We start from the raw sequence: 24,809 nt of genomic DNA on the forward strand, positions 1-24,809 counted from the left end.
GTCATGCAACTGTAGTCCATAGTTCAATGTAACTTGTTCTGCTCTTTATGGTAAACACCACTGCTGTGTGATGGAATACTGAGTATTGTAAAGCTGGGTTTTTCTAAACCAGTTTCGTCTTTGTCAGGTGGTGTGTACTCTACAGTTTGGACATTGAATGAGGTGTCCTTCCCTTTTAGGAGCTAAACCACCTAACAATGTACGTGTAATGATCTCATCGTCTTTCCACTTGTACAACCCTCAGTCAAATAAACAGTAAAACGAAACTAATCTGGATTAACGCCTGTGTTTACAGATGACTTTGAGAGTTAGACAGAGGTGGAAATGCCAGAGAGAACTGGATTAACTCCTACGCAATTCTGACAGTGATGGTGAACAAGAGGGCATTGAAAATGATGATGACTGTGCACCTGTTTAACGGGCAAAGTAAGCAAAGTCCTCTTGGGGAGTATTTAAAAGACCAAATACAAACATCTCAAAGAATCGCAAAGACAATGGTATGGTTTATAAAGGCCAGACTTACACTGTCAATATTAATACTCTGATTTGTGACGCGCCATCTGAAATGTTTTAAAGGTCATACTGTCACAGTCCTGGGTCATTTTGACCCAGCATTTTCAGTTCTTTTATTCTTTTGTATTATAGTTTGTATTCTGATCCTTTTGTCATGCCTTGTTTATTAGTATTCTATGTTTCAGTTATTCTTTGTGAGGGATTAGTTCTTAAGTTGTGTCTCTCGTTTAGTGTAAGTTCAGTTCAGTGTCAAGTCTGTGTCTGTTTCTTGTTTCCTGTTTTATTGTGAAAGGTTGTGCCTCATCTCAGTGTGTCTCGTTAGCCCAAACCCTCCCAGCTGTGTCTCCCTCCTGTTTTCCATTCCCTGATTACTCCCCTGTGTATATAAGCCCTGTGTTTTCCTGTCTTCCCTGTTGCGTCGTACCAGAACACACACTAGCTGTGTGTTCTGTTGCGAGTGTTGCGTCTCCTGCTCCAGTTTAGTATTTCTTTTCCAGTGTTTCAGTCCTCGGTTCCTCTGTTCAGTTTGTTTGGCTTTTGGTGAGTTTAGTTAGTACGAGGTTTTTCCCAGCAATAAAGCTGTGCTTTAAGTTTCACTTCCGTGTCTGAGTTCTGCATTTTGGGTCCACCTCTCCTGCTTGCTCGCCTGCCACACAGCCAACCATGACACATACTCCATATAAGAGTTGTGAAAGATAATCAATCAGAGGTGATCGTGTTGATGGAAGAATAGTTTTAAGGGAACAGGGATGCACTTCTCAAACAGATGAAGGTTTTTCATAGTGGAGTACAGTAACCAAGAAACTGGTATCAGCCCCTGGAATTCTTTGTGTTAGCTCATTTGTCTTAGATTATATGCACATAATAACCACAGGCTCTGTGGTCGGCATTAAGCTGGACACTCTGGTGACAGTGGCAGAGAAAAGGACATTAAAGAAACTGCTGGACATTATGGACAATGCTGGGCATCCTCTGCACACAATCATAAACAATCAGACGAGCCTATTAAGCGACAGGTCGCTTCTCCCAAAGTCAAAAACCAACAGACTTAAAAATTCCTTTGTCCCACTCGCCATCAGACTGTTTAACTCCTCACTGGAGGGGACAGGGAGGGGAAACAGGGTCAAGGGAGGGCGTAAACAACTGAGCTGTAGTGCTTATTTACACTCAATATTTGTTTCTTATATTCAATTGTGCAATAATCACTGTGCAATATACTCACTCAAATGTTCAATCCTATTTATCCATATTATATGTTCTGTATTTATATATGTGTATATATGGTATATTTATGCTTACTCTCATTCCCCTTATTGTATCTGTAACATGCAACTTCTGTCGGTGCTGTGCTACTGGAAACTGAATTTCCCAGAGGAACCCACCCGAGGGATTAATAAAGTTTCATCTTGGGAATAGTTAGGCACCTGTTTATTTACTTAACTCGTGGCCCAAAAGTCGTTGTTGTTTATCTATGAGGCAAAAAAATTTAATTTCTCATTAAGTAATTGCAGGAAGAGGGAAGATGCCAAATGAATTTGCTCAACAAATGAGGGTTTTACACGATATAAGTGGAAAGCCACTGAACTATGTCGTTTTTTGCTATACACAGGTCCTGTGGTATTGAAAACTGTTGTCCCCTAAAAGATGCAAACATTTCTTGTCCTTGACTGTATCCATGTCGATAATGCTAGAGTCAGATGAGTGGATTTGAAATGCTTATCGTCAAACTTTTTGTTATGTGCTGTGGTGACCTGACAAGACCTTTCCTATAAACAGTGTACATGGAGTAATTCATCTCCATGAGGATGCCAGCCACTTGAACTGTTCCTTAAATGGCATTTCCTGTTTCCTATTTGAAAACTACCTGCAACAAATCAATAAACATGTGAGGAGTGTGAGAAACCCCCTGGAACAAGTAACCAGGTGTTTGTCTGAAACTGAACATTCAGAAGTGGACGATACCCAAATACACCCGAAAGTGCTTGATTCTGTTAAAGAAAGGGACAGTTGTTTTCTTTTGAGCAAAGCAGCTTTTGTTTTGCTCAACAGAAAAATGCAGACGGGCCTTTTGCTTGTAAAATTCTGTGCAAGCGTCACACTTCACCACTATTTCACCAACCATGTGGTTCTGGACATTTGAATAGAGTGTGCATGTCAGGATGAAAAACTACTGTCAGGATGCACTACTGCTAGACAGGGATCTGTTCCGTAGGGTGGCCTGCCTCCCACAAGAAGCTGGTGGTTTTGTCCTCCAGGGATCATCAACTGATCGTCTTTTCCATCTGTCTGTTTTCTGTATCTTTCATTGTGACTCCTGCATGTCCTTTCTCACTACATCCATAAACCTCCCAAGGCCTCTGTGTCTTTCCTCTTGCCACAATATCCTACCCCCAGTCTAACCCTCATCGCTCTTCTCTGCATGTCCAGACTCTCTCAACCTCTCCCCTTTTACTCGATCCATTAGCTAAACCTGTACTGCCTCTCTAATGTAGTTATTAGCCACTCAAGTCGCTTATTTATGTCTGTCACCTCCACCTCCGCATTGTCTCTTTTAACATGACAAACTGTGATTGTTGATTAGGGTTTGTGTCATTTTCTCTGCAATTGAACTATTTGCTTTGTATACGTCTGCTACATTGGTACTCAAAATGGGCTCCCTGTGCTATTGTAATGTATTCGGTTCTAAATTGGATGCTAACAGGTTTGTAACTGACAATGTAAAAATGGAAGGCATCGAAGGCGTTTGGAAAGGGAGGGGGGATGAGTGTGTATCAGTGTATGTGTATGTGGGTGTGTAGAGTGTCCTTCGCCCTGCCAGGCTAAGTAAACAGTCTTCCAGCCTACCCAGGTGACATGCGTGCGTGCGTGTGTGTGTTTATCCCGTGTTCAGCTGAGAGAAAGCGTCACCACGCCCAGTTAAGCAAAGGTTCACAGTCTTCAGTGGACCCAGGAGGCCTTGAAGGAGGGACAAAGAGATCTGACAACAGTCCTGTTTTCATAGGAGAATTTTTGTTGTTCCAGTCAGCTTCGACCTTGGCAGGCCTTTAGCTGACGCCAGTGGGATAGCTGCATTAGTGATCATGGTAGTTGTTTTGGTTAGTGCGAACAAACTGCATCCAGTTTTACAGTTTTGTCTAATGTCCGTCACTGGTCACCAGGTGTCAATTCCCGTTCTTCTTCTCCAAGATCTTATCCATAATGCCATAATGGCACCGGTTCTGACATAAACAGTAGTAACCAGACCGAAAAGCAGCGCACATTTCGGTGCTTTATTTCGGTTCTTTTTTTTTTCCTGAGATGTCATACACTTCAGATTCTAGCTAACCATTTTACGTTTCCAAGGATAGTAGGCGGGCCCAGGTGCGTATGTTCTTTTAGAGCAGAGCTACAGATTAAAAATGCCCAAGTCCAAGCGGTCAAAAGTCTGGCTGTACTTCACAGCTGCATGTACTGCATGTACTTCACAGATGCAAACTCAGCAGCCTGCAACAAGTGCTTTAATGTGATACTGTGCAAAGGAGGTAACACCTCGAATCTGATAAAACACCTGGCGACGCATAGCGTCGCGATCGTGGCTCAAGAGTTGGGAGTTTGCCTTGTAATCGGAAGGTTGCCGGTTCGAGCCCCGGCTTGGACAGTCTCGGTCGTTGTGTCCTTGGGCAAGACACTTCACCCGTTGCCTACTGGTGGTGGTCAGAGGGCCCGGTGGCGCCAGTGTCCAGCAGCCTCGCCTCTGTCAGTGCGCCCCAGGGTGGCTGTGGCTACAATGTAGCTTGCCATCACCAGTGTGTGAATGTGTGTGTGAATGGGTGGATGACTGGATATGTAAAGCGCTTTGGGGTCCTTAGGGACTAGTAAAGCGCTATATAAATACAGGCCATTTACCATTTACCATAGCGGGTATAATTTAAAGGCAAGAAATGCACCAAACCTACTACAGGTGTGGTGCTTGTTATCGGTACCGGAGTTAGCAACATCCCCCAAGAACCCGAAGAGGAGAGTCCTGGCCCCTAGCCCTGCCAGTGTAGCACAATCGATGACGGATGATGATGGCAGCAGCAGCTTTTCTTCTCTGCGTGAGTAGCTTAATGTTGTTCGTGTGTAATTTACATTGAGTAGGCTAACCACGTTATTACATTAATGCATGCTACAGTTAAACTATTTACTAGTTAACACCCTTGTTTTCTTAACTAATATTTACTTAGTTGCATCCGGGTATGTCAATGTGTAATTCAATATTTAGTTTCTTTTTATTATAATAACAAATTCCTAACTTGCAGTTGGCGGATGATGTGAACACTCCCAAAAAGGTACTCATAAACGCTGCGTGTCCCAGATACTGGCTGTGCAGCTTTGCTGGATCGTTCTAACAAGGTAACGCTTAACTTCTTTGTTCGTATCACAGCATAAACAGAATAAATAATTTTCTACTATAATTTGTGTATAATAGTAGATGTTGTGTATAAATGCAATAATTATAGTGCGTGAATTTAAAAATATAGTTGAAACTGCATTTTGTGTGTCATAAAACTGAACATTGAATCATATTCCTTAATAATATTTACATTTAAAACTATTAATCTAATTTTACTTAAAAATTCTCAAAACTGTTACTGTTGTAAATTAGCTATGTGATTATTAGCATATGAGGTTTATTTGTAAAGTTTGTGTCAGGATTTAGTGTTCATCAGAAACAGCAGCTACATTATTTATATGTCGCTTCCCTTTGGTAATATCTGTAGAAAACAGTAAAAAAAAAATCATATTAATGGTCTGATAAAACAATTATTTTAGATTATAAGATTAGTTCAACTACAGGCATGGGTTAAACACATGAAAGTGACTATGGATGCCCTAACTTCAGCTTCCAGTGAGAAATATGTAGAGCTGACTTCTTTCGTATACACATTACTGCTAAAATAAAAAACTTTGCGTCTTGGAGTGATGTTGAAAAACAAGTTGATACATCTGTTAAAAGCATGAAATTGTTTTTGGAAAACCTACCCGAAGTGCTTTCAAGTTCATCCAAAATACCACAATGAGAGTACTAACAGCAACCTATACATTTTTGCCAGTGTAAGTTTTCAGTCAGCTAAGCCACAGAAATCTAAGGAGCTTGGAAAGAAAAACGACTCGACTTGTTTGAGTTTCTTGAGTTTCTTCTCGACTCAAACAAATCCAGTCGCTTTTCTTTCCAAGCGCCTTAGATTATTCCTTTTCCTTCACGTTTTTATAGTTTTTGTTTTTTATGGTTCATATTTTAGTATGGTTACATGTAATCTTTCAATTATTACTTTTTAAAAAAATATTTGTGACGTCTGATAAAGCAAATATTTTCATTTTTGCATTGTGTGTTTGTCTTGCATGCACATAATATTTCTTAGCCAAGCAGTAGAAATACACAGGTTCCCTGTTTTATCTGCTCAGCTCTTCACTAACATCATGCTCTCTGGACTCAGCAGGATGTTCTGTGAGTACAACAGACTGATTATTTAAATATAGAGTTTTTCATAAAGTCAGAGGGAAAGATTAAGTGTCACTCTTCTTAAGCTTTTTATCTTTAAGAGGTACTTGAGATGAGGTGCTTTCTAATCTTCCTTTATAAAAGACTTCAAACTTTTCAAATCTAATTAAATGGGTTATTAATTATTTACAAGTTACTTGTAACAACTTTTAGGTTGGATTTTAAATCATTCAAACTCAATAATAGTATTTTTTTCTTTTCTGATTTTCAGTTCTGGGAGTAACATGTTTACTCATGAGTTCAGGTAAATACACGTTTCAGTCACTTTTATCCTAATGTGCCAGTTTTTAACTTTATGTAGCCTGGCTAAATTAACCAGCCCAGAACACAGATTATCTTTGGGGTTCTTTTAATCTGAATGATAAAGTAAGTGCTCAGAAGAAAATAACAAGGTTGTAAAAATAAAGAAATAAAATTGTTACAGACAGCTCCTATCCAGTAACAGCTTTGTGCTCTGGTAACCCACTGCTACTGCAGGTTATTTCCCCAACTTTATCAGCATCTGGAACTCAAGGACATCTAGCGTCATTTCGTGTCTGATATAAACCCAAACATAAATAAAACAAAACTTAGCAGTGCAAAAATAACTGTAGTGGCTTCTCCTGCATAGATACAGAGCCAAGATTAAACAGTTAACACGGTACATTTCCCTCTTACCCACAGAGATAGTATAATACAAGTGTGAACTCAAATACATACAGTGCATTAATCCAGCAGAAAACGGAATATGGATCCCTCTGAGACGAACGGCGAAGTTGGTGGCAGCTACTCCTGGTGCCTTAACTGTTGCACACTTTGCGTTCAAAACAGATCAAAAAAGGCATTGCACACCCACATAACACCAATGCAAGCTAGCACTCGTGCATGTCTCCGTAGATCCCCATGATCCCTTCCGCTCTTAGAGGTACCCCAAAAGAAAAACAGTGCCATCCAGTGGCATGTCCCATAATATCGAACTTCCACCCGGCTACATTTATATTGCCACCTTGATCCGATCTAATAGATTTGCTGAACTTGTGCTTTCACTCTGATTACATGGGACCTTTTATTTACATCCTGTCTGTTAATTCTAAACCATGTAAGAAACCCTGAGTGTAAACACAAGCATCAAGCTGTTACGTGAAATTGCGCAGGAAGCTGCCTGTGTTAACTGTGACTATCACCAATAAACGTGGGCGTGTTTCCTGAATCAACAGCAGGCCTTACCTCCTTTGTCGCTGGATTCGGGATTCTGATACCAAGTACTAATACTGATAACGATTTGCAGCTGATGGATCCTGTCCTGATTTAAGACGTGAATCTGTCATCAGATTCACGTCTTTAATGTTTTTTAATTACAACCAAATGATGTGATTGGGTGTCAACTTGTATTCTGTGAAATGTGCCATACAAATAACTGACAGTAAATGACAGTTAACCCAAGATGGTTATTATGCTCATGTCATACGCTGTGTGGCAGGCAGGATGTAGGACCCAAATGCAGGACTCGCAGACACGAAAGGATGAACTGAAAACGGCAGATGTATTGCAGTGTTGCAAAAACATACTAGAAACCAAAAGCGCTTTTCTACTGTAAAGCACTTTGGGTTTTCAGTTACTATATATAACATTTATTTACTATTGTGTAAGTAAATAGGTGGATTGTTTATTTGGATATTTATTTGCTTAAAAAAGGCAGGAACAACTAAACTATTAAATTGTGACTATAAAATTAGCAATACAGCACTTATTAATACAGCAAAGACTCATTATTTTAAATTTCAGGCTATACCAGGGCTGAGACCACCGTGTCCCCACAAAGAAAGCCCCCCTGTGACAGCCAGATCTGCCGCTTGAGCCACGGTAAGAAAAGCATACTCTGTATATGAAAGATGTACAGACCTCCTGGGTTAGAAAAGTGGAGCTAATATGGAAGTGCCTTAAGCCAGCAAAAGAAGTCCATGTTGCTTGAGTCTAAGCAGAGATGCTCAGACGTTGGGTCCAAATTTGTGCTCGTAAGTTCAAACACACACACAGCCAGGGAAGTTGAGTGCAGAGTTTTACAAACACAAATCTTTTTTACACACACACAAATTCTCATCTATAGATACACAAACATAAAAATTTTCACATATTTTGGTTCACAAGGTTACAAAACCCAGTTCACAAGTACACATTTGATTTACAAGTACAAAATATTACTGACCAAAATTTGAGCCCATACCAGCAGAGTTCACACAACTGTAGACACTGCATTAATCCCTGTGTCAACTACTTCTCCCCTTTTCCCTCACTTGGAAACAAGACCCAGAGTTACTTAAACTCCTCCTACTAGGGGTCACCTGTCCCATTGAACCAATCAGCCAAAAAGCCAACGCCCATAATAATGGAAAATTTATGCTTTCATTAAGCGTTTAAACTGGTCTGTTAAAAAAAAATTAACCTCACACATATAATTGTTTTAAAAAATTGTTATTTAAATAAACAGTAATAGAGACCAAAACAGTTTTACTTCTGCTGCCATGTAAAGGTGGACCTTTTATTATGGCAGTGACTCACTGCGGGAGACTCCGGTGGATGTTCAGGGAACTGCAGGTTTTAGGATTTTAGCACTGGCTTCAACTTTTAAGGTTAAACTTTCTTTTTTTGTTTTGTTTTGTTTTGTTCATCACCTCTGTCCAAATAACAAAAAATAATAAATTTAATCTACTAATAAATACTGATTCGATATCAAAGACAGATGTTAGTCTGTGCCATTGAGCTCCACTGTTAGCACTGAACTCTTAAAATCACATTTGTAAGTGTTATGTCACTTCTTTTTTGTCAGAGAAATTCAAAAAATTGCTGAAAATTAAACAATTTATGTCTCTTCTTTTAGTCCAGAGTGTAACATGCGAAGGATTTCAGGCAAACCTGCAGTGTGGTGAGGGTTATTTTTTGTTGGTTTGTCTTTTTATTTTTGAATTAATTTGTTTGAAATGCAAACATGGTTATAGTTTAATGTCTCCCTCAGGTGAAGGGCAGGTTTTAGTCATCCACGGAGCTAATTATGGACGCCGTGACAAAACCACATGCTCTGCTGGACGTCCGGCCTCTCAGCTCCAAGTTGTCCAGTGCTCAAGTCAGACAAGCACCAATGTTGTAGCTGAAAGGTACAGATTGACTGTCTTTGTTTAGTTTTACTTTTTTTTCCAGATTACACAATGTGCAGTATGTTAAACATCTGCTGACTCACTTTTTATCTGCATTCAAAGCTGTAATGGGAAGAACAGCTGTACTATCTCAGCGAGCAACTCTGTGTTTGGAGACCCCTGTGTGGGCACCTACAAGTACCTGGAGGTGGATTATACTTGTCAGTGTAAGTACCTCAAACAGTAGTGCACATACAACTCCAAAAAAATGCTAGCAAACAATATATTCACAAGAACCATCAACTTTAATTTCATCCAGCGGAGTCAAACCTCTGTACCTTAAACAGTAACGTACACATGCTAGCGACCAAAGGACCATTCTTTTTGATTTCACTTAGTGCATAAATACACATTTCGATTTAATTTTTGGATTTCAAGATTGTGCTCCAGAATCAAACTCAACTTTATTCCACTTTTAAAAGCTAGAAGGTGAACAATCAAAAATTTAAAAATGTGAGGTGGAAAACACAAAATCAAATCCAAACCAAGAAGGAAAACGTTGCAAAACTTACAAATTAAATCTGTGATCATGAAATAATATTTAGTGTGAGAATAAAGAAATTATTTTACTGCTACAATGTAGCTTTCATCATTAATATTGCATTAAAATGTTTATTAAAGCTACTGGCATCATATTAACCTTTTTATTACAGGTGCAGCTATAATCATTGTATACACACATTTTATGTTGCGCTCATTAAAAGAGTTGATGTTCGGTTTATTTAAGGTCTTAAGCTTCGGTGGGCGCGATGTCCCAGCCGATCTATTATGTAAGTGACTTGGACCAATGGAAGGTTAAAACAGCATTCACGCTTACAGACATATATGATTTAAACATAGGCCAGGCCGAAGGCCAGGAATTCATTTAGCTTCTAACTGCATTTGAGCTTGCCTAGTAACAAGTGACAGAAGAAGAGTCAAGAAAGTGTAAATCCCCCGGGGAGTATTCGGAGAATGAGTTTAATTACCATGTATGGAAGAATGATTAGAAAGAGAAATGTCTCTGTTTATTTTAGCTATTTTTCTCCACATTAATTTTTAAAGTTTGTGATTTAATGAATGTGATTTACGCTTTTCTCTCAGTCCAGACTGTAACATGTGAAGAATCTGAGGCAAACCTTCAGTGTGGTGAGGTTTTCTTTTTTGTAACTTAATGAAAACATTTCATTGAAATGCAAACTTGTTTATAGTTTAACGCTGTGATCTCGTCCTCAGGGAAAGGGCAGATTTTAGTCATTCACAGAGCTGATTATGGACGCCATGACCAAACCACGTGCTCTAACTTACAACCTCACTGTAGGCTCAGAGATGTCCAGTGCTCAAGTCCAGAGAGCATTGAAGTAATAGCTGCAAGGTACAGATGGTTACTGTCTTTTTTCAACTTTTAATTTTCTCCCAGATATGCAGTATGTCAAACTTCTGCTGACGCACTTTTTATCTCCATTCAAAGCTGTAATGGGAAAAACAGCTGTAATATCTCAGCGAGCAACTCTGTGTTTGGAAACCCTTGTTTTGGCACATCCAAGTACCTGGAGGTGGATTATACTTGTCAGTGTAAGTACCTTATTACAGAGGAAAACAAGTATAAAAAATCATACTACGTTTTTATTTTATTCAAAGACAGATTGCAGGATGCAGAAACGATGAAACAGGAGGGAAAGGATGCAAAAGAGTTCAACTTACGAATTAAATCATGAACTAATAATCAGTCTGCACATGAATTATTACACTTTCTAATGTGTTTTGTGTTTTTCTCTCAGTCCAGAGTGTAACATGTGAAGGATCTCAGGCAAACCTTCAGTGTGGTGAGGTTTTCTTTTTTGTAACTTTGTTGAATTTCATTTATTGAAATGTAAACATGGTTATTGTTTAATGCTATGATCTCTTCCTCAGAAAAAGGACAGGTTTTAGTTATCCACGGAGCTGATTATGGACGCCATGACAAAACCACATGCTCTGCTGGACGTCCGGCCTCTCAGCTCCAAGTTGTCCAGTGCTCAAGTCAGACGAGCACCAGTGTTGTAGCTGAAAGGTACAGATTGACTGTCTTTGTTTAGTTTTACGTTTTTTCTTTTACCAGGCTACACAACGTGCAGTGTGTTAAACCCTTTGCTGACTCACTTTCTATCTGCATTCAAAGTTGTAATGGGAAAAACAGCTGTACTATCTCAGCGAGCAACTCTGTATTTGGAGACCCCTGTTTTGGCACCTACAAGTACCTGGAGGTGGTTTATACTTGTCAGTGTAAGTACCTTAAACCAGGGCTGTCCAGCTCCAAACCTCAAGGGCCGGTGTCCTGCAGGTTTTGGACATCACCCAGGGTCAACACACCCAGTGTAAGTGCCTTAAACAGTAATGTACATACAACTCCAAAATAATTCTGCTAGTGTCCAAAGCAGTCTCAGGGACCATCCTCGTTGATTTCACTGAGTGGGGTCAAACCTCTGTGTCTGAGGCTTTATAATGGACATTCACATCACGATAACCAATAGGACAGATTCTTTCTTATACTTTTTTACTTTTGTACAAAGAGATTTTGGAGAATTCGCAGCTAGTACTTCTTGTTCAAAATATCAGTGTATTGTGTTGACAAGCTGAAGTTGAACTTTGGGCTAAGTTACCCTTTGTATACCAAGGCAGTGCTGCAAAATCAAACGAAACTTTATTTGAACTTTAAAAGTTTAAAGATGAACAAACAAGAAACAAAAAATGTGGAAATGCAAAAAAAAAAAAGGCAATAAAAATATGGCATTGGACAGAAAAATAGATTTTAAACATGGATTCAAAGACTCAAATACAGATTACAGGACATGAAACAATTGTAAAAAAAGATGAACTTCAATAGCTGATTTGAAGATTCACAAAAAAGTCGGGTTTTTTTTTTTCCTTTAGTGGATAGAGACGGTGTTGATAGACGTGAAAGCAGGATGAGAAAGGAGAAGAGATGCAAACCTGGGCCTACTGCTCTCCAGCCATACGGAATACGGTTGCCTGCTCACCCACTGAGCTAAACCGGGACAAGGTTTTTTTTTTAATTAGTTGTTTTAATTTGCAAACAGAGGGTTAAGTGGGAATTAGACACCCCTGAGCAACAAGACATGGGTGCATGTAATTAACACAGCTGAGGACAACCAAACAGTAGCATATCAAAACCCAAATAAAGACAGAACTAAAAAAGGCAATGAGCAACCAGTACTAAATCAAGGAGACATTGAAACATGAAAATAAATACTGAAAATGGACTTGAATGGAGAAATTAATGGAGAACAGAGTAAGGGAAGGTTATAAGAGTGTGGACAAAAAGCAGAGAGGAAGGCAGCAAAACTTGAACTTCAAGATATTAAAGAAAAGTTTACTTTAAAGTAGAGATGGACCGATCCGATATTACGTATCGGTATCGATATTACGTATCGGTATCTGATATTACGTATCTGATATTACGTATCGGTATCTGATATTACGTATCTGATATTACGTATCGGTATCTGATATTACATATCGGTATCGGTCCGATGCTGACGTAAATTACTGGATATCGGAGAGAAATAAAAATGTAATCCGATCCATTAAATATCAAAAAAGCACCTCACAAAACTTGCGACACGGCATAACTCGGCTCATAACGTCGGAGCACGTTGGAGCAGTGTGCTCACCTGATAGAGCGGCTGTGTGTATTTGGAGCCTCGCTACCAAACCAGCATTTCATCTCCGAGGAAGTGATCCCAGAGAGAAGTAAAGCAAGTGTGTAAGTTCATCTCTGAATGTTTGTAAAGCATTCCCGCGTTAAGCTTAACAACCGATATAAGGAGCGAGTGCCTCTTCTCTCTCCCTCCCTCTCCTGCTGCTACTTCAAACGTGAAACTGATCAATGATCAACTGATCGCCTTTTCTGTCGCGAGTCAAACCTCTGTGACTGAGGCTTAATAATGGACATTTAGCCACTGAATCATGACATTTTACAGAACATCCTCTTTTTATTCTCGTTTTCTTTAAAAAACAAACAAACATCAATATAATGTGGAGCATTCGCAGCTAGGACTTAATCCGAAACATCTGTTTATTGTGTTGGCTTAAATACACCTTTGTTTTTAAGGAGGTTCTCCAAAATAAACTAGTTTTCTCTTTATTTCTGTAGGGTCTTTAAGGGTATGAAATGCCTTGACGTGACTGCTGATTTGGCAATATTTAAATAAAACTGAAATTAATTTTAAAAAGGTAAAAAATGAACCAAAAGGAAACTGGGGAACATGTGAGATGCAAAACATAAAATGACAGTAAAAATTCAAATGGACAGAGGAAAACAAAAATAATAAAATCATACTACGTTTCATATATATTATTCAAAGACAGATTGGAGGATGCAGAAAAGATGAAACAGAAGGAAAAGGTTGCAAAAGAGTTCAAGTTACGAATTAAATCATGAACTAATAATCAGTCTGCACATGAATTATTACACTTTCTAATGTGTTTTGTGTTTTTCTCTCAGTCCCGAGTGCAACATGTGAAGGATCTGAGGCAAACCTTCAGTGTGGTGAGGTTTTCTTTTTTGTAACTTTGTTGAATTTCATTTATTGAAATGTAAACATGGTTATTGTTTAATGCTATGATCTCTTCCTCAGAAAAAGGACAGGTTTTAGTCATCCACGGAGCTAATTATGGACGCCGTGACAAAACCACATGCTCTGATGGACGTCCGGCCTCTCAGCTCCAAGTTGTCCAGTGCTCAAGTCAGACGAGCACCAGTGTTGTAGCTAAAAGGTACAGATTGACTGTCTTTGTTTAGTTTTACGTTTTTTCTTTTACCAGGCTACACAACGTGCAGTGTGTTAAACCCTTTGCTGACTCACTTTCTATCTGCATTCAAAGTTGTAATGGGAAAAACAGCTGTACTATCTCAGCGAGCAACTCTGTATTTGGAGACCCCTGTGTTGGCACCTACAAGTACCTGGAGGTGGATTATACTTGTCAGTGTAAGTACCTTAAACCAGGGCTGTCCAGCTCCAAACCTCAAGGGCCGGTGTCCTGCAGGTTTTGGACATCACCCAGGGTCAACACACCCAGTGTAAGTGCCTTAAACAGTAATGCACATACAACTCCAAAATAATTCTGCTAGCGTCCAAAGCAGTCTCAGGGACCATCCTCGTTGATTTCACTGAGTGGGGTCAAACCTCTGTGTCTGAGGCTTTATAATGGACATTCACATCACGATAACCAATAGGACAGATTCTTTCTTATACTTTTTTACTTTTGTACAAAGAGATTTTGGAGAATTCGCAGCTAGTACTTCTTGTTCAAAATATCAGTGTATTGTGTTGACAAGCTGAAGTTGAACTTTGGGCTAAGTTACCCTTTGTATACCAAGGCAGTGCTGCAAAATCAAACAAAACTTTATTTGAACTTTAAAAGTTTAAAGATGAACAAACAAGAAACAAAAAATGTGGAAATGCAAAAAAAAAAAAGGCAATAAAAATATGGCATTGGACAGAAAAAAAGATTTTAAACATGGATTCAAAGACTCAAATACAGATTACAGGACATGAAACAATTTTAAAAAAGATGAACTTCAATAGCTGATTTGAAGATTCACAAAAAAGTCGAGGTTTTTTTTCCTTTAGTGGATAGAGACGGTGTTGATAGACGTGAAAGCAGGATGAGAAAGGAGAAGAGATGCAAACCTGGGCCTACTGCTCTCCAGCCATACGGCATACGGTTGCCTGCTCACCCACTGAGCTAAACCGGCACAAGGTTTTTTTCTAATTAGTTGTTTTAATTTGCAAACAGAGGGTTAAGTGGGAATTAGACACCCCTGAGCAACAAGACATGGGTGCATGTAATTAACACAGCTGAGGACAACCAAACAGTAGCATATCAAAACCCAAATAAAGACAGAACTAAAAAAGGCAATGAGCAACCAGTACTAAATCAAGGAGACATTGAAACATGAAAATAAATACTGAAAATGGACTTGAATGGAGAAATTAATGGAGAACAGAGTAAGGGAAGGTTATAAGAGTGTGGACAAAAAGCAGAGAGGAAGGCAGCAAAACTTGAACTTCAAGATATTAAAGAAAAGTTTACTTTAAAGTAGAGATGGACCGATCCGATATTACGTATCGGTATCGATATTACGTATCGGTATCTGATATTACGTATCTGATATTACGTATCGGTATCTGATATTACGTATCGGTATCTGATATTACGTATCTGATATTACGTATCGGTATCTGATATTACATATCGGTATCGGTCCGATGCTGACGTAAATTACTGGATATCGGAGAGAAATAAAAATGTAATCCGATCCATTAAATATCAAAAAAGCACCTCACAAAACTTGCGACACGGCATAACTCGGCTCATAACGTCGGAGCACGTTGGAGCAGTGTGCTCACCTGATAGAGCGGCTGTGTGTATTTGGAGCCTCGCTACCAAACCAGCATTTCATCTCCGAGGAAGTGATCCCAGAGAGAAGTAAAGCAAGTGTGTAAGTTCATCTCTGAATGTTTGTAAAGCATTCCCGCGTTAAGCTTAACAACCGATATAAGGAGCGAGTGCCTCTTCTCTCTCCCTCCCTCTCCTGCTGCTACTTCAAACGTGAAACTGATCAATGATCAACTGATCGCCTTTTCTGTCGCCAGTCAAACCTCTGTGACTGAGGCTTAATAATGGACATTTAGCCACTGAATCATGACATTTTACAGAACATCCTCTTTTTATTCTCGTTTTCTTTAAAAAACAAACAAACATCAATATAATGTGGAGCATTCGCAGCTAGGACTTAATCCGAAACATCTGTTTATTGTGTTGGCTTAAATACACCTTTGTTTTTAAGGAGGTTCTCCAAAATAAACTAGTTTTCTCTTTATTTCTGTAGGGTCTTTAAGGGTATGAAATGCCTTGACGTGACTGCTGATTTGGCAATATTTAAATAAAACTGAAATTAATTTTAAAAAGGTAAAAAATGAACCAAAAGGAAACTGGGGAACATGTGAGATGCAAAACATAAAATGACAGTAAAAATTCAAATGGACAGAGGAAAACAAAAATAATAAAATCATACTACGTTTCATATATATTATTCAAAGACAGATTGGAGGATGCAGAAAAGATGAAACAGAAGGAAAAGGTTGCAAAAGAGTTCAAGTTACGAATTAAATCATGAACTAATAATCAGTCTGCACATGAATTATTACACTTTCTAATGTGTTTTGTGTTTTTCTCTCAGTCCCGAGTGCAACATGTGAAGGATCTGAGTCAAACCTTCAGTGTGGTGAGGTTTTCTTTTTTGTAACTTTGTTGAATTTCATTTATTGAAATGTAAACATGGTTATTGTTTAATGCTATGATCTCTTCCTCAGAAAAAGGACAGGTTTTAGTCATCCACGGAGCTAATTATGGACGCCGTGACAAAACCACATGCTCTGATGGACGTCCGGCCTCTCAGCTCCAAGTTGTCCAGTGCTCAAGTCAGACGAGCACCAGTGTTGTAGCTAAAAGGTACAGATTGACTGTCTTTGTTTAGTTTTACGTTTTTTCTTTTACCAGGCTACACAACGTGCAGTGTGTTAAACCCTTTGCTGACTCACTTTCTATCTGCATTCAAAGTTGTAATGGGAAAAACAGCTGTACTATCTCAGCGAGCAACTCTGTATTTGGAGACCCCTGTGTTGGCACCTACAAGTACCTGGAGGTGGATTATACTTGTCAGTGTAAGTACCTTAAACCAGGGCTGTCCAGCTCCAAACCTCAAGGGCCGGTGTCCTGCAGGTTTTGGACATCACCCAGGGTCAACACACCCAGTGTAAGTGCCTTAAACAGTAATGCACATACAACTCCAAAATAATTCTGCTAGCGTCCAAAGCAGTCTCAGGGACCATCCTCGTTGATTTCACTGAGTGGGGTCAAACCTCTGTGTCTGAGGCTTTATAATGGACATTCACATCACGATAACCAATAGGACAGATTCTTTCTTATACTTTTTTACTTTTGTACAAAGAGATTTTGGAGAATTCGCAGCTAGTACTTCTTGTTCAAAATATCAGTGTATTGTGTTGACAAGCTGAAGTTGAACTTTGGGCTAAGTTACCCTTTGTATACCAAGGCAGTGCTGCAAAATCAAACAAAACTTTATTTGAACTTTAAAAGTTTAAAGATGAACAAACAAGAAACAAAAAATGTGGAAATGCAAAAAAAAAAAAAGGCAATAAAAATATGGCATTGGACAGAAAAAAAGATTTTAAACATGGATTCAAAGACTCAAATACAGATTACAGGACATGAAACAATTTTAAAAAAGATGAACTTCAATAGCTGATTTGAAGATTCACAAAAAAGTCGAGGTTTTTTTTCCTTTAGTGGATAGAGACGGTGTTGATAGACGTGAAAGCAGGATGAGAAAGGAGAAGAGATGCAAACCTGGGCCTACTGCTCTCCAGCCATACGGCATACGGTTGCCTGCTCACCCACTGAGCTAAACCGGCACAAGGTTTTTTTCTAATTAGTTGTTTTAATTTGCAAACAGAGGGTTAAGTGGGAATTAGACACCCCTGAGCAACAAGACATGGGTGCATGTAATTAACACAGCTGAGGACAACCAAACAGTAGCATATCAAAACCCAAATAAAGACAGAACTAAAAAAGGCAATGAGCAACCAGTACTAAATCAAGGAGACATTGAAACATGAAAATAAATACTGAAAATGGACTTGAATGGAGAAATTAATGGAGAACAGAGTAAGGGAAGGTTATAAGAGTGTGGACAAAAAGCAGAGAGGAAGGCAGCAAAACTTGAACTTCAAGATATTAAAGAAAAGTTTACTTTAAAGTAGAGATGGACCGATCCGATATTACGTATCGGTATCGATATTACGTATCGGTATCTGATATTACGTATCTGATATTACGTATCGGTATCTGATATTACGTATCGGTATCTGATATTACGTATCTGATATTACGTATCGGTATCTGATATTACATATCGGTATCGGTCCGATGCTGACGTAAATTACTGGATATCGGAGAGAAATAAAAATGTAATCCGATCCATTAAATATCAAAAAAGCACCTCACAAAACTTGCGACACGGCATAACTCGGCTCATAACGTCGGAGCACGTTGGAGCAGTGTGCTCACCTGATAGAGCGGCTGTGTGTATTTGGAGCCTCGCTACCAAACCAGCATTTCATCTCCGAGGAAGTGATCCCAGAGAGAAGTAAAGCAAGTGTGTAAGTTCATCTCTGAATGTTTGTAAAGCATTCCCGCGTTAAGCTTAACAACCGATATAAGGAGCGAGTGCCTCTTCTCTCTCCCTCCCTCTCCTGCTGCTACTTCAAACGTGAAACTGATCAATGATCAACTGATCGCCTTTTCTGTCGCCAGTCAAACCTCTGTGACTGAGGCTTAATAATGGACATTTAGCCACTGAATCATGACATTTTACAGAACATCCTCTTTTTATTCTCGTTTTCTTTAAAAAACAAACAAACATCAATATAATGTGGAGCATTCGCAGCTAGGACTTAATCCGAAACATCTGTTTATTGTGTTGGCTTAAATACACCTTTGTTTTTAAGGAGGTTCTCCAAAATAAACTAGTTTTCTCTTTATTTCTGTAGGGTCTTTAAGGGTATGAAATGCCTTGACGTGACTGCTGATTTGGCAATATTTAAATAAAACTGAAATTAATTTTAAAAAGGTAAAAAATGAACCAAAAGGAAACTGGGGAACATGTGAGATGCAAAACATAAAATGACAGTAAAAATTCAAATGGACAGAGGAAAACAAAAATAATAAAATCATACTACGTTTCATATATATTATTCAAAGACAGATTGGAGGATGCAGAAAAGATGAAACAGAAGGAAAAGGTTGCAAAAGAGTTCAAGTTACGAATTAAATCATGAACTAATAATCAGTCTGCACATGAATTATTACACTTTCTAATGTGTTTTGTGTTTTTCTCTCAGTCCCGAGTGCAACATGTGAAGGATCTGAGGCAAACCTTCAGTGTGGTGAGGTTTTCTTTTTTGTAACTTTATTGAATTTCATTTATTGAAATGTAAACATGGTTATTGTTTAATGCTATGATCTCTTCCTCAGAAAAAGGACAGGTTTTAGTTATCCACGGAGCTAATTATGGACGCCGTGACAAAACCACATGCTCTGATGGACGTCCGGCCTCTCAGCTCCAAGTTGTCCAGTGCTCAAGTCAGACGAGCACCAGTGTTGTAGCTAAAAGGTACAGATTGACTGTCTTTGTTTAGTTTTACGTTTTTTCTTTTACCAGGCTACACAACGTGCAGTGTGTAAAACCCTTTGCTGACTCACTTTCTATCTGCATTCAAAGTTGTAATGGGAAAAACAGCTGTACTATCTCAGCGAGCAACTCTGTATTTGGAGACCCCTGTGTTGGCACCTACAAGTACCTGGAGGTGGATTATACTTGTCAGTGTAAGTAACTTAAACCAGGGCTGTCCAGCTCCAAACCTCAAGGGCCGGTGTCCTGCAGGTTTTGGACATCACCCAGGGTCAACACACCCAGTGTAAGTGCCTTAAACAGTAATGCACATACAACTCCAAAATAATTCTGCTAGCGTCCAAAGCAGTCTCAGGGACCATCCTCGTTGATTTCACTGAGTGGGGTCAAACCTCTGTGTCTGAGGCTTTATAATGGACATTCACATCACGATAACCAATAGGACAGATTCTTTCTTATACTTTTTTACTTTTGTACAAAGAGATTTTGGAGAATTCGCAGCTAGTACGTCTTGTTCAAAATATCAGTGTATTGTGTTGACAAGCTGAAGTTGAACTTTGGGCTAAGTTACCCTTTGTATACCAAGGCAGTGCTGCAAAATCAAACAAAACTTTATTTGAACTTTAAAAGTTTAAAGATGAACAAACAAGAAACAAAAAATGTGGAAATGCAAAAAAAAAAAAAAGGCAATAAAAATATGGCATTGGACAGAAAAAAAGATTTTAAACATGGATTCAAAGACTCAAATACAGATTACAGGACATGAAACAATTTAAAAAAAGATGAACTTCAATAGCTGATTTGAAGATTCACAAAAAAGTCGAGGTTTTTTTTCCTTTAGTGGATAGAGACGGTGTTGATAGACGTGAAAGCAGGATGAGAAAGGAGAAGAGATGCAAACCTGGGCCTACTGCTCTCCAGCCATACGGCATACGGTTGCCTGCTCACCCACTGAGCTAAACCGGGACAAGGTTTTTTTCTAATTAGTTGTTTTAATTTGCAAACAGAGGGTTAAGTGGGAATTAGACACCCCTGAGCAACAAGACATGGGTGCATGTAATTAACACAGCTGAGGACAACCAAACAGTAGCATATCAAAACCCAAATAAAGACAGAACTAAAAAAGGCAATGAGCAACCAGTACTAAATCAAGGAGACATTGAAACATGAAAATAAATACTGAAAATGGACTTGAATGGAGAAATTAATGGAGAACAGAGTAAGGGAAGGTTATAAGAGTGTGGACAAAAAGCAGAGAGGAAGGCAGCAAAACTTGAACTTCAAGATATTAAAGAAAAGTTTACTTTAAAGTAGAGATGGACCGATCCGATATTACGTATCGGTATCGATATTACGTATCGGTATCTGATATTACGTATCTGATATTACGTATCGGTATCTGATATTACGTATCGGTATGGGTCCAATGCTGACATAAATTACTGGATATCGGAGAGAAATAAAAAATGTAATCCGATCCATTAAATATCAGAAAAGCACCTCACAAAACTTGCGACACGGCATAACTCGGCTCATAACGTCGGAGCACGTTGGAGCAGTGTGCTCACGTGATAGAGCGGCTGTGTGTATTTGTAGCCTCGCTACCAAACCAGCATTTCATCTCCTAGGAAGTGATCCCAGAGAGAAGTAAAGCAAGTGTGTAAGTTCATCTCTGAATGTTTGTAAAGCATTCCCGCGTTAAGCTTAACAACCGATGTAAGGAGCGAGTGCCTCTTCTCTCTCTCCCTCCCTCTCCTGCTGCTACTTCAATCGTGAAACTGATTAATGATCAGCTGATCGCCTTTTCTGTCGCCAGTCAAACCTCTGTGACTGAGGCTTAATAATGGACATTTAGCCACTGAATCATGACATTTTACAGAACATCCTCTTTTTATTCTCGTTTTCTTTAAAAAATGAACAAACATCAATATAATGTGGAGCATTCGCAGCTAGGACTTAATCCAAAATATCTTTCTAATGTGTTTTGTGTTTTTCTCTCAGTCCAGAGTGCAACATGTGAAGGATCTCAGGCAAACCTTCAGTGTGGTGAGGTTTTCTTTTTTGTAACTTTGTTGAATTTCATTTATTGAAATGTAAACATGGTTATTGTTTAATGCTATGATCTCTTCCTCAGAAAAAGGACAGGTTTTAGTCATCCACGGAGCTAATTATGGACGCCGTGACAAAACCACATGCTCTGATGGACGTCCGGCCTCTCAGCTCCAAGTTGTCCAGTGCTCAAGTCAGACGAGCACCAAAGTTGTAGCTGAAAGGTACAGATTGACTGTCTTTGATTAGTTTTACGTTTTTTTCTTTTACCAGGCTACACAATGTGCAGTGTGTAAAACCCTTTGCTGACTTACTTTCTATCTGCAATCAAAGGTGTAATGGGAAAAACAGCTGTACTATCTCAGCGAGCAACTCTGTATTTGGAGACCCCTGTGTTGGCACCTACAAGTACCTGGAGGTGGATTATACTTGTCAGTGTAAGTACCTTAAACCAGGGCTGTCTAGCTCCAAACCTCAAGGGCCGGTGTCCTGCAGGTTTTGGACATCACCCAGGGTCAACACACCCAGTGTAAGTGCCTTAAACAGTAATGCACATACAACTCCAAAATAATTCTGCTAGCGTCCAAAGCAGTCTCAGGGACCATCCTCGTTGATTTCACTGAGTGGGGTCAAACCTCTGTGTCTGAGGCTTTATAATGGACATTCACATCACGATAACCAATAGGACAGATTCTTTCTTATACTGTTTTACTTTTCTACAAAGAGATTTTGGAGAATTTGCAGCTAATACATCTTGTTCAAAATATCAGTATTGTGTTGACAAGCTGAAGTTGAACATCAGGCTTAGTTACCCTTTGTATACCAAGGTAGTGCTGCAAAATCAAACTAAACTTTATTTGAACTTTAAAAGTTTAAAGATTACGGAGCCCTGCAGGGGACATGGGAGAAAAAAAAATTAAGACGGACTTTTGCGAGATCTCGCAAAACAAACTCGGGATCTCGCAAAACTTTTGCGAGATCTCGCAAAAGTTTTAGCCGCATTCTTCGGACGCCCGCTCGAAGCCGACCGTGAGGTCGAGACCTCCCTTTAGCTTCGAGCTAACGGGAGGTCGAGACCTACTACAGCCGGAAGGAACACCGCTTTCCCCGCAAAACAAACTCGAGATCCCGAGTTTGTTTTTCGAGATCTCGCAAAAGTTTTGCGAGATCCCGAGTTTGTTTTGTAAGTTCATCTCTGAATGTTTTTAAATCATTCCCACGTTAAGCTTAACAACCGATATATGGAGCGACTTCCTCTTCTGCTGCTACTTCAATCATGAAACTGCTTAATGATCAGCTGATCGGCTTTTCTGTCGCAAGTCCGTCTCTCTTGTTTGTTTTTGGCCCACTTTGCACCAGAAAGAGGAAACCAGCAGCTGAACAACCGCAGCACGTTTAACCTTGATAAGCTGTTGTTAGAATTTATTTAATATTACTTTCTACACCAGGATCTTTTTCTACGCAGCTGACGGCTGGTAACTGTGCAGGGGCGGATCTAGCAAAGTTTAGCCAGGGGGGCCGATAGGGCATGAACAGGGAAAAGGGGGCACAAAGACATACTTTTCTTTCTTATTCTCATTTAAAATGTCTAGCTTTTAATAAATAATTATCTGAATCTTACACCCAAAGTTTTAATCTTATGTAAAATGTATAGAAGTCCATTACTGTATATAGTAACTGTTAAGTCTAATATACCCTAGTAAGCTATAGTACTTTTTCCTTTGGAAAGATACCATCTGTGCAGTCTGCAATTCTGTTGAAGAAAGATGTTGAATCTATTTAATTATTCTTGAAAAATAATTTATTTCTGTGCATCTTTTTTCACACTGCATCAAATTAAAGTTGATTACGTCAATTAAGTATCATGAGGTGGAGGGTGGGGGGTGGTTCCCTATTTTTTTTGCTGGGAGTTTGCAACCCTATTAGTTAGGTTGCTTAATATTTCTGCTAAGTACTCTTTAAAATACCAGAATAGGGAGGATGGAGCAGGTTTAAGTTTATTAGATTGATCAGTATTGCTGAACTATGAAATATTTTGGGTGCAGTGTATTTTTTACATACAGGTATAACAGAATAGCTTTAGTGTTGTTGTTTATTTAAACTTGAGTATGAACTTATACAAAATGCAGCAATATATTAAAAAAACAGTTTTATTGATTAAAACACACGATATCGGATTCATATCGGTATCGGCAGATATCCAAATTTATAATATCGGTATCGGACTTAAAAAAGTGGTATTGTGCCATCTCTACTTTAAAGTAGAGCAGGAGATATACAAAATACAACTGACAATGAGGCCCAAACACTTGGATGAGACAGAAGGAACATTCAGGGGGCTAGAAGAACTAAACATAAGTAAAATAAATGAGTTAAGGTTTAAACTAAGGCTTCAAAGTTAAAAAAAAAAAAAACGCATCCATTGCATGTCAATCAAAACAAGAAGCAAAATGTAAAAGAAGATATAAAGAACTGAAGCTTAATAAAAAAAAAAAAAAATTCAAAAGCAACTTTAAATCTTTTGTTTCTTTTCTAGGAAAAGATTATATCATCAACACATCGTGTAACATCTGAATGTCACATCCCCTCTGTTGATGTCACTTCCACCAGCATGTCAAGCCTCGATGACATCACTGCTGGAACGTGTTAACAAATATGATTTTATTGGAAATAAACACAAATAAACATACATCCTGAGCATCAAACAGTCTCACCTGTTTTTCTTTTTCATTTTATTTTCATATTTTGTTTGATTTATTGATGAAGATAAGAAAATGCAGTAAAGTCACACACGTAGGTGCCAGTCACATTCAAAAACACTTGTACATCTAGACGGTATACACAATCAAAATACTGTCAGCATGATAAAGAAAAACAGACTCAAAGGATATCACATGGATAACATACAGCTCCATTAGATTCCCTGTTTTTATTCCCATCAAATTTCTTACAGAATCGCTTGGATAGTGTTGTGTCTGTCTTGATGCCACAGTTCAGTCCACAGTTTCAATATCTGACTGCTTTTAAAGTACTCCGGTATTTTTTTGTTAGTTAAGCCACTTAGCACTCATCTATGTATTAGTCAAGCATAAAAATGCTCCTAATAGCACAGTCTGGCAGACGTAAATAGTAATTTTGTGCCAACGAGGTGATTCCTAAAGACCTATTAGCTGAAATATGCCAAGTGTCTTAAAAAAAACTATGCAAAATCAACAAACAAGAGGAGGCAGGGTGGAAGGGTGGCTGTGGAGAAGCCATTCCTAAGGAAGGGAAACTACTTGAAAAGGCTTGA

General features: G+C 38.8%; 1 protein-coding gene and 1 long non-coding RNA gene across 4 annotated transcripts; one reads left to right on the top strand and one right to left on the bottom strand.

Annotated features, from left to right (window-relative positions):
• Positions 1-4,853: 4,853 nt before the first annotated feature.
• On the top strand, positions 4,854-24,222 carry LOC113013687 (uncharacterized). 3 transcript variants are annotated; one of them, XM_026154790.1, is made up of 26 exons: positions 4,854-4,887; positions 5,898-5,983; positions 6,249-6,281; positions 7,802-7,879; positions 8,895-8,939; positions 9,030-9,168; positions 9,271-9,374; positions 10,291-10,335; positions 10,423-10,561; positions 10,658-10,761; positions 10,968-11,012; positions 11,101-11,239; positions 11,348-11,451; positions 13,694-13,738; positions 13,827-13,965; positions 14,074-14,177; positions 16,436-16,480; positions 16,569-16,707; positions 16,816-16,919; positions 19,179-19,223; positions 19,312-19,450; positions 19,559-19,662; positions 21,470-21,514; positions 21,603-21,741; positions 21,851-21,954; positions 24,054-24,222. In XM_026154790.1, coding segments are annotated over exons 2-26 (2,157 nt in total). In that variant the 5' UTR covers positions 4,854-4,887; positions 5,898-5,955; the 3' UTR covers positions 24,056-24,222. The 3 variants fall into 3 exon arrangements, with proteins under 3 accessions (XP_026010575.1, XP_026010577.1, XP_026010576.1); XM_026154791.1 differs by having other exon boundaries at positions 4,856-4,887; positions 5,941-5,983; XM_026154792.1 differs by lacking the exons at positions 21,470-21,514; positions 21,603-21,741; positions 21,851-21,954.
• Positions 6,370-6,843, bottom strand: LOC113013688 (uncharacterized). The gene is made up of 2 exons (XR_003270852.1): positions 6,737-6,843; positions 6,370-6,639 (listed from the first exon to the last, which is right to left on the bottom strand). It is a non-coding gene; the product is annotated as an uncharacterized LOC113013688 (long non-coding RNA).
• Positions 24,223-24,809: the final 587 nt, after the last annotated feature.

The sequence above is a fragment of the Astatotilapia calliptera genome, chromosome 20 (genome assembly GCF_900246225.1).
Source record: "Astatotilapia calliptera chromosome 20, fAstCal1.2, whole genome shotgun sequence".
NCBI classification, from domain to species: Eukaryota; Metazoa; Chordata; class Actinopteri; order Cichliformes; family Cichlidae; genus Astatotilapia; species Astatotilapia calliptera.